We start from the raw sequence: 8,928 nt of genomic DNA on the forward strand, positions 1-8,928 counted from the left end.
TGCCACTGCTCTCTGTGTTCCTTGCAGACCCTGAACTCCATGGACAGCATGCTGAGGACAATGGTGCTCAGCTTTCCGGCCTCTCGAGTCAGCGAGGAGCTGCAGGGCATCTTGGAGGTCTGGCACAAGCAAAAAGGGGGGGGGTCCCAGGGCTGTTCCTCAGCCTGGAGGGGAGGGTTTGCCCACTGCTGGCTGAGTGGTGCCCAGAGCAGTGCTGAACAGGCAGAGTGCCCTGTAGGGAGGGTGCCCACCTCCTGTGGGGAAGCAGGGGCAGGCCCCAGGCTCTTGTGGAGCACAGGGGCTGCAGAGGGTGGCACCTGCCCTCCTCCTTGGCCATGAGGTTGGCTCTGGGCCTGTGTGCCCGACCTGGGTGGGAATCCAGGGGCAGACACCCCACTGCAGACTTTGCTGGAGGGGAGAGGAAGCCTTGAGGGATGGGGCGAGCGTGGCCCAGCAGTGGAGCTGTGCTGCTGGTGTTGGAGTCTGCTCCCAGGGCTCACCCTCTGCTTCTCTTGTCCCAGCTGCTGCTGGACTTCACCAGATGCGAGAGAGAGGCTGTGAGGGAGAGGGCCATGGCAAGGATCGATGTGCTGGCCCGTGTGCTGTCTGACTATTCCACTCTGCAGGTAAGGACCAGGCCCCCTCCAGCCAGGCCCTGCCCCCATCCCTGCTGCTCTCCATGCCAGGGCTGCTGCCCACATGGCTGCTCTGAGAGATGGGGATGCAGGGCCCTGAAAAGCCTGGTCTCTCCAGGAATCCAGCCCTGGGCAGACTCTCAGATGGGGGGCTTTGGCACCACCTTTGTGCCCTCAGCCCTTCTGCTCATGCCTCCCTCATCCAGGCCAATGCCAATGCCAGAAGAGGCACTGCTGGACCTGTCTGCTCTGGGGAGATCCAGCTCCCGCTCCTAGGAAAGCTGCTGGGGCGTCTCATCCTTTTCCGGTTCTCCGAGGAACAGACAAGCTGTGCAGCTTTCCATGCTCTTTTTGCCCTGGCTGAGTTCATCTGTAAGTAAAAAAGGCAGAGCAGTGCTGGGCTTTATCTGCTCTATCTCCTGATAGATCTGCTTCCCGACCTCCTTTGCCCCTCCCAGCTGCTTCCCAGAGCTTCCCAGCTGCCACTTTGCTGCAGAGGCTGAGTGCTCTGCTCAAGGCCAGGATCTGCTTGCTGCTGCTCTCCTTCCTCCCCTTCCTTTCAGGGGCTTGCAGCCTGCTGGTTTGTGGGCCCCACAGTCAAAGCCCCTCTTGACTTCCCTGTCCCAAAGCCACGTCTTCCCTGGTAGGGAAGAGCAGATCCCCCACCCTGGCTGGCCCCTCCAGTGCCTGTAGCAAGAAGCTGTTCCTGATGCCCTCCTGAAATCCTGGGCTGCTCCTGTCCTGCCCCCTGGCCAGCAGATGCCAGGGAGGTTTGGTGAGCTTGCTGGCAAAGCTGCTCTGCCTTCCTGACTCTTGTGTGTTTGCCCCGGTGTTTAGTCGAATCCAGGCTAAAGGACAGAGCAGACCAAGTCCACTGGGAAGCCGTGACCACCTCCGCGCTGTGTTCTCTGAGCGCCAGGGACTGTGCCAAGGTAAGGAGCTGCGCCCTTGCTGGGACTCCTGTCCGTGGCACCAGCAGGGCACTGGTGTGAGCCAAAGGACCCCGCAGCAGTGGGGCTGGCGCGCCCTCAGCTCCCTGGGGAGAGGGTTCACGCCGTCCTTGAGCAGGGACAGCACGAGGGCTGCACTCCAGTGGCCCAGCAGCAGCTTTAGCCCCAGCAGGAGCTCCAGTGCTCCTGGCCACCAGCAAGTCCCTGGTTCTCGGTGGGGCCAGCAGCCTGTGCCCATGAGCCCTCCTCCCCAAGCAGAAGGGCCCTCTCTGCTCATCTTCTGCCATGCAGGGACTGCAGGCACTGCTGCCAGCTTTGCTGTGGGCACTGCTGTCAGCAGTGGTGGGCACATCCAGCCAGGGCCCCTCAAGCTGCTCAGCCAAGCAGCACCATCAGGGCACTCAGCACAACATCTCTTCCTTCCTTGCTGCCATAGACCTTTGGAAAATACCTGCAGTCCCACGAGAGGACGGATGTCATCCTCGTGGCCATCGAGGCGTTGGGAGATGCCAGCATCCTCGACCAGCAGGTGCCCAGCAGCCTGCTGGATGTGGCCTTGGAAGACCCGAACGTCTGGCTGACGGACGTAAGTGGCCTGTGGCTGCATTGTCGTGCCCTTCAGCCCTCTTGGGCCTTGTTCCTCCCTGCATCCCTCCCTCCCAAGCACAGGTGACTTGGGCCCCCCAAGCCACCTCAAGGCAGCAGAGAGGAATGGGAAGGGCAACTGAGCACATGGCTGCACTCCGGGGGCAGTGCCATCCTCACCTGTATCCCCTGCAGGCACCCAAGATAGTCAGCAGCATCCTTGAGAGCCTGCCATACTGCAGCACACAGGCAGCGTGGGAGAAAGCAGAGTCACTGCTTCGCCTGATGACCAACCTGTACCCCACCACAGTGGTCATCCTCCTGTGCAAGGCGGCTCTTCAAGGAGACAGGTACTGGCCCTGATGGCCTTGAGGGTGGGCTTGTTCCCTGTGGGGAAAGGGACCCCGAGACTCTCTGGCTGCCAGAGCCAAGGAATGCTGCGGGACAGCCTGCAGAGTCAGGCCCTCCATCCCCCCACGCTTTCCAGCCCTGCTGGCTGGTCTGGCTTTACAGCAGCCAAAGCTGGCCCAGCCAGCCCAGAGCCAGCACGGTGCTCCAGCCCCACGGGGAACACACCCTCAGCCCCGTCCTGCCCGCGCGGGCAGGGCCCCCGGGGACGTGCAGCCAGGGCTCCAAGGGGTAGGTTCTGGGGGGCTGCTCCAGGCCACAGCACTGTGGCTGAGGCAGCCCTGCTGACAGTGCTCTGCCTTCCAGCACTGCGCCGGAGCTGTGGGAGCTGATGTCCTCCATGCCGGAGACGCTGGCCAAGATCTTGGAGGGCTTTGCCAACCTGCTGCACAGACAGTGCTTCCACTGCTCCGCAGAAGGCCCCCGCACCCAGCCCGTGGCTGTGAGTGACCACCAAAGGCCCTGGTCCCCTCCCGCCAGCCCTGCAGGCTCTGCTGGCCCCTCACAGCTCTGTTTGCTCCTGCAGTCATCCTCCAGGAAGGCTGAGTGGGAGGATTTGGCTGACGAGCCCGACATCGAGAGCCATCAGGGCTGTCCAAACGTCAGGACGGCCGGGCTGCTGCTGGAAGGGCTCGTTGGGCTGTCACAGAGAGCCGAGATGGTGAGCAGGGCGGTGTCAGGGGCAGCCCTGTCGGCAAACAGGGGCTGGGGCTGTGTGGAAAGCAGTGGCTTGGCCTGGCCTGGGACTCAGAACGTGGGGTGACTGCTCCAAACGCCCTCCCTGCCATGGTGGGGCCTGGGGTGGCTGCCTGGGGAGCTTTTCAGGCACGGCCCTCTTCACCCAATGGACATTCTCTTCTCTCTACAGGCCAGAAACATCGAACTCTTCCTGCCGGGCATGATGAAGATCCTGCAAGCTGGCAGCGAAGATGCCCAGATGAAGATCCTGCTGGCCTTGCAAAACGTTCTGCGTCAGCTGAAGAAGAGCAAGGCCAGCTTCATCGCTGTGCAGCTTGTGGGGAGGCTCCTGCCCCTCTTTGACTCGGTAAGGCTGATGTGGAGCCTGAGCCCCTCAGATGGGCGCTGGGCAACGACAGCTACCCTGCAGCCCAGCCCTGTGAGCAGCACTTGGAGCCAGCTCTGCTCCCCTGGGCTCTCCTGGGATGGCTTCTGGGCCGTGCAGCCCAGTGCTCCTTCTTCTGGGATGTGAGGCCGCAGCCGCTGCCCTCCCCACAGCCATGATCACGGCCCTCTGCACTGTGGGCAGGGAGCTGCTGTTTGCAAAACTCCCTTTTCCTGCTTCCTGCCAGGAGTGCAGTGAGCTGCGAGAGCTGTCCATCCGCATGCTCACGGAGCTGCTGCAGTTGGTGGTCGGCAGGGATGAGAAGAGGATGAGGAAGGAGGTGTGGCGGGCACTGGTGCCTCTCCTCTTCCGCATGAGCGACCAGGTCCCCAGCGTGGCCAAGGTACAGCGCTGAAGGCTGAGCCCTGACACACAGAGGGCTGAGCTGACACCCCCAGGGCCCTTGGGCATCGGGGCAGGGGCTGCTGGCAGCGGGCAGCGCTTCCCCAGCACAGCCTGTGGGAAGGTCCGTGCGGAGCCAGCGCCAGCAGGGCCAGAGAAGCTGGCACGGCCCTGTGCAACACCTGTCCTGCCTGCTCCTGCAGGGCTCGGCAGCAGCCTGTGACCACCACGGCCTGAGCAGGGGCATCCCCACAGGCTGTGTCAGAGGCCAGGCCTTTGAGCCTCCATGCCTGTCCCCGAGGGCTGTCCCCAAAGGCTCCCAGACATTTGGGCTAGGGCATGTCCCAGCTTCCTAAAGGCAGGATCCCCCAGGAACAAAGCCAAGATGTCTCCTTGCCCAGGCCCCCGGGCCATCCCTGAGCTCATGCTGTCCTGCAGGCCTCCAGGGAAGCCCTTCTTGCTGCCGCAGAGCTGCTGAAGTGGAAGACGCTCAAGCACCTGCTGCAGAGAGAGCGGCTGTGGGAGCTTGGAGCGTGCTTGGTAAGGACAAGCTGAGGGGCCCAGGCTGGGGGAAGGCTGCCCCCATCCCATGTCTGGGCTGGGGGCTCTGCAGCTGGGCAGAGCCTGGAGCTGCATCCCTGTTGCTGCCCTCAAGAACAGAGCCCCAGGGGCTCTTCTGCTGGCCCCTGTCCCTTCCCTGTAGCCAGCAGGAGGGGAGGCCTCTCTGTCCCAGGGGGTGCTGGCGGGAGGCACTGCTCCAGCCAACTGCCCCAGTGACAGCCCTGGAGAGACATGCCTTGTTCTCTCTGCAGCTGCAGAAGAGCAGGAGCAGGGCTGAAGACTTCATCCACCAGAGCCTGCCCTACCTGCAGGACCCTCAGGCCAACGTGCGCCTGGCGGCCGTCAGGTTCATCGGTGAGTGCCAGCCCCTGCGGTGCCTCTGGGGCAGCCTGGCCCCTGTGCCACTGCTGCCCCAGCAACGAGGGGCAGTCCTGGGGCTGCCCCAGCCCCGGCCACCCCGGGCAGGGCCTTACCTCCCTCTGCCAGCCCTGCCCACGCAGCGGGGCTTGGTGGCCGCCTTGCTCAGTCCCACTGCCCTGAGCTTCTGGGGGCTCCTGGGCTCAGCCCTGCTGAGGGGGAGGAGGGTAGGTCTGGGGGCCCTGCTGCTGGGAGCAGGCTGGGGAGCAGGGGCTAATGGAGCTCTGTGCCCAGGACTCATCACACGGCGCCTGAGGGAGCAGACCACGGAGAGTCAGGCTGACATCCTGAGTGGTGAGTGGGGAGTGTGGTCTGTCGGGAATCCAGAGGCTCTCTGCAGACGGGGGGGTTTTATCTGGGCTCTGTTTCTTTCCCTCACAGCACTTCAGCCCTTGGAGAATGACTGGGACATCTCTGTCAGCTCCCTGGCAGCTCGGACAACCTCCATTCTGAGGAGTCCTTGCGTGCAGCAAAGACCAAGAGGCCTCCTGCGAGCACTGCGCTGCTGCTGGCCGTGAGCCCGGCAGAGGTGCAGCTTGCCTTGGCTAAAGGACTTGGGCTGAATAAAGCTGCAACAACGTGCCCAAAGGCCTGGTGTCCTTCAGCTGTGTGGTGCTGAGTGTGCCGAGCCGACCGTGTCCTTCCTGGGCTGTCCCGCAGGCAGCGGGACGCTCCCCCCTCAGCACCCCTGGCCCCAGGCTTGTGGGACAAGCTGAGCCCTGGCTGGGGCTTTCCCCGGGAGAAGCCACCTTGGCTAAAGGACAAGCTGCTGCCCGAGCCTTCTCGCCCCATTTCAGGGCCACTGCCAATGTCACCCTGCCCTCTGCCAGTGTGAAGCTATTCCCCCTTGTCCTGTCACTCCAGGCCCTCGTCCAAAATCCCTCTCCAGCTCCCTTGGAGCCTCTTTTAGGCACTGGAAGGGGCTGGAAGTTCACCCCAAAACCTTCTCTTCTCCAGCCTGGGCAGCCACAGTTCTCCCTGTGTCCCCACACGGTGCCCCACGCTGTGACCCCTGTGTCCTCCCAGGCCCAGCACCCCAGGAGGTGGCACAGCAGCAAGCCCTGTGCTGCAGCTGCCACAGGACCAGGAGCTCACCCGGAGACATTGTCAGACTCCAGATTGTCCCACATCATGACCACTGCCCTCAAACTTCCCCCACAGCAGCTTGGGCTCCCTCCCCTCCCTTAGTCCATCCCCCCAGGCCTGCTGAGGTGGCACTTTTGGGGCAGTCATGCTTATTTTGGGCAGTGGGATGTGTCAGCAGCTCTGGGAGATGGAGGGTGGTAGGTCTGGGGGGGGCTTTGGGCTGAGTGTGGCTGCGGGGGTTGGCTGTCTCCCAGAGATTGGAATGTCACAGCTGCAGGGCCCAAATCCCCCTCCAACACCCCAAAAGGCTTCACTTGTCCCCAAACTACAGGCACAGAGCCCTTTAGTTTTCTGCAGGGGGCCTCAAATTTCATCCCTGGTATCCCAAACTATCCCCATCGGCCTTGAATTGTAGCTGCAGAGCCACACGTTTCCTTGGTGGACTCCAAATTCCATCTCCGGTACCACAAAATGCCCCACTGAGCCCTGCATTGCAGCTGTGCAGCCTCAAAGGGTCTCTGGTGACCCTCCCTAGGCACTGAAGGATGGAATCATGAAGGAACGCTCAGCCCTGAGTGGGCTGCAGAGGATCCCAGAGCTCCTGGGAAGTGCTGGGGCTCCAGAGCTTGAAGCTGGAAATGAGTGGAGAGCTCTGTATTACACTTGTGGCATGGAAAGCCCTGGCAGGGTGGTTTCTTCTGGGGAGCCTGGGGTGCACTGAAGGCCTCAGGAGGCTTTGTGTGTGATCATGAGGAAGCTTTTCTTGATGGAAATGGTTGTCAGGCATTGGAAGGGGCTGCCCGGAGAGGTGGCAACACTTGTAATGTTTTTTCAACTTATTTTTATTTCCTTCAAAGAGGGGCTTTTCTTTTTGCTATTCCTTAATATAGCAGGTTTGCATTAAAGGGAATCTTGTCTAATTTCCAATTATTTTCCTGTTTTAAGTAGTGTAGCTTTTTAATCAGTGTCGTTTCCCAATTCTTTTAAAATTGAAATAAAATTAATTTTTTCACTTCAGCTTCCTCTATTTTCTAGAAGAAATATCTATTAATGTATCTAATGAAAATTAGAACAATGTAGGTACTTTCAGACAGTGTAAGATAAGCATGTGCTGTTTTTCTGTACCACTGAATGTCTGATTTTTACCGTGGGTCACCATTCTGAATTTGTATGAAATCCTGATGAAATTTAAGGATTTAGATCAAAATAATTTATGAGGCAAAACAAACCAAAAAATTCTTACTGTTTGTGACACTAACACAGAACCTTAAGTCTGAAATTGGAGAAGGATGGCCATGTGCTGTGGTAAGTTGGTATATCAGGGTGTATGGAATAGAAGTTCCTTGTTCTTGGTCTAATCAAGCCATTTAGAGTGTCCTTGTACAGAATTGTGCACATTTATTTATATGATAGCCTGCTGAAATATAATTAGCTACCCCTATGCATGTGAGAACAGTCCAGTAGTTAGCACTGAAAATTCTGTATCTGAGACACTGAATGAAAAGGAGAGTTGCTGAGAGGCTTGTTTGGGGCAGAGTGTTTTTTTGGTTTGTTTTCGTCTTTTAGGTCCAAATGATCATGATCATGAAAATCAGTCTTGTTACAGACAAAAACTGTAAAGGCATTTAAACGCTTTCAGACATTGTAACCATTTTCCTTTCTTTCACATTCTCACCCCTTGCAAATCAGAGACAGTTCCTAGAGGACAGGAGAATGAAATAAACAAAAAAAGAAATTATTTTTCTACATTTGAGGCCTGTGTCAGGTCTGTTTTGAATGCATTTGAATCCTGCTGTTTCCATGCTCTTTTTCAAGTAGCACCAGATAAATACCTATGAACTGCTGAGATGAGAGTGATCATTCTTACTTCACAAAATGTTTCTCTTTTTTTTCCCTATTCTGTGTCCCTTTTCTGTTCCGTGCTATGGAGTGACTATATTTTTGTTCTAAGCTAATTCACTGCTGCTGTTTTGGGTACAACTAATGTCAAGCAGCAAACCTGTAACATGCCAGAAACAGGCTACAGTGGGTTGAAGACACAGCTTATGTTTGACTGTGTGTAAATACAGAGAGTTAGTTGGGTTTATCTGATAGCCTGGCAGAAGGAGAGAGGAGCAGGACAAACTGTTTTCAGTAACTGTGCTGTTCAGACACCTGATAAGATGGAGAGTGCTTTGGAACTACTGATGTGCTTTGAATAAGAAAAGAATAATCAGGTCCATTGGCACTGGCTCATCAGGAAGGAAGTAAAATGCCAGCACTTTTACATGAGCAAAAGGAAATGTTTTAGGCACTTTGGGCCATTTTTCCACTGAAATTAAATAGCAGGGTGCTTTTGAGTGTGCTGTAAGGAGTGGAAGGATTTATTACCTTGACAGAATGACAGGTGAATGTGTTCAGAGAGGAGTCCTCAGCAACAAGAACAGCTCTTTGGATAAGTGGCCACATCTATTCCTGCTTCTGGTAGAGATTCAGTAACTCTCTCCTTTCTTTCTCCCTGAAGTGCAGTGACTCACTTACAATGTGCAGTTTTTCAGAGTGTCACACACTTGTGCATTTTGTAATATCCTGGCAGCATGTTTGATATTGGGCGTGTAACAGGCTGCTCATAAAATAATACTGGATCATTGACTGGTGTGTCCTCTGCCTTCAGTCCCTGGGTATTTTCATGTTCCAAAAAGAATATATCTCAGCCTGTGCTGGGAAGGGAAGGTGTGATTCACCATTAACTTACCCCAGCAGGCATGAATCATGCTCAGATGCACTATTATCTTCTCAAAGTTTACTGATTTTTATATCTGTACCTTTTCAAAATGTATTT

General features: G+C 57.0%; 2 protein-coding genes across 3 annotated transcripts in view; one reads left to right on the forward strand and one right to left on the reverse strand.

Moving 5' to 3' along the window:
• Positions 1 to 8,928, reverse strand: part of LOC135405248 (zinc finger protein 271-like) — a 774,083-nt gene that overhangs the window by 183,979 nt on the left and 581,176 nt on the right. The window lies entirely within an intron of this gene.
• LOC135405516 (uncharacterized) lies at positions 29 to 5,575 on the forward strand. 2 transcript variants are annotated; one of them, XM_064640222.1, is made up of 8 exons: positions 29 to 117; positions 522 to 626; positions 842 to 1,007; positions 1,473 to 1,567; positions 4,482 to 4,583; positions 4,856 to 4,958; positions 5,256 to 5,315; positions 5,403 to 5,575. In XM_064640222.1, exons 1-8 carry the CDS (start codon positions 40 to 42, stop codon positions 5,537 to 5,539), a joined length of 846 nt encoding a protein of 281 aa, XP_064496292.1. In that variant the 5' UTR covers positions 29 to 39; the 3' UTR covers positions 5,540 to 5,575. The 2 variants fall into 2 exon arrangements, with proteins under 2 accessions (XP_064496292.1, XP_064496293.1); XM_064640223.1 differs by lacking the exons at positions 4,482 to 4,583; positions 4,856 to 4,958; positions 5,256 to 5,315; positions 5,403 to 5,575 and adding an exon at positions 2,022 to 2,312.

This window comes from Pseudopipra pipra, chromosome W (genome assembly GCF_036250125.1).
Source record: "Pseudopipra pipra isolate bDixPip1 chromosome W, bDixPip1.hap1, whole genome shotgun sequence".
Taxonomy (NCBI): domain Eukaryota; kingdom Metazoa; phylum Chordata; class Aves; order Passeriformes; family Pipridae; genus Pseudopipra; species Pseudopipra pipra.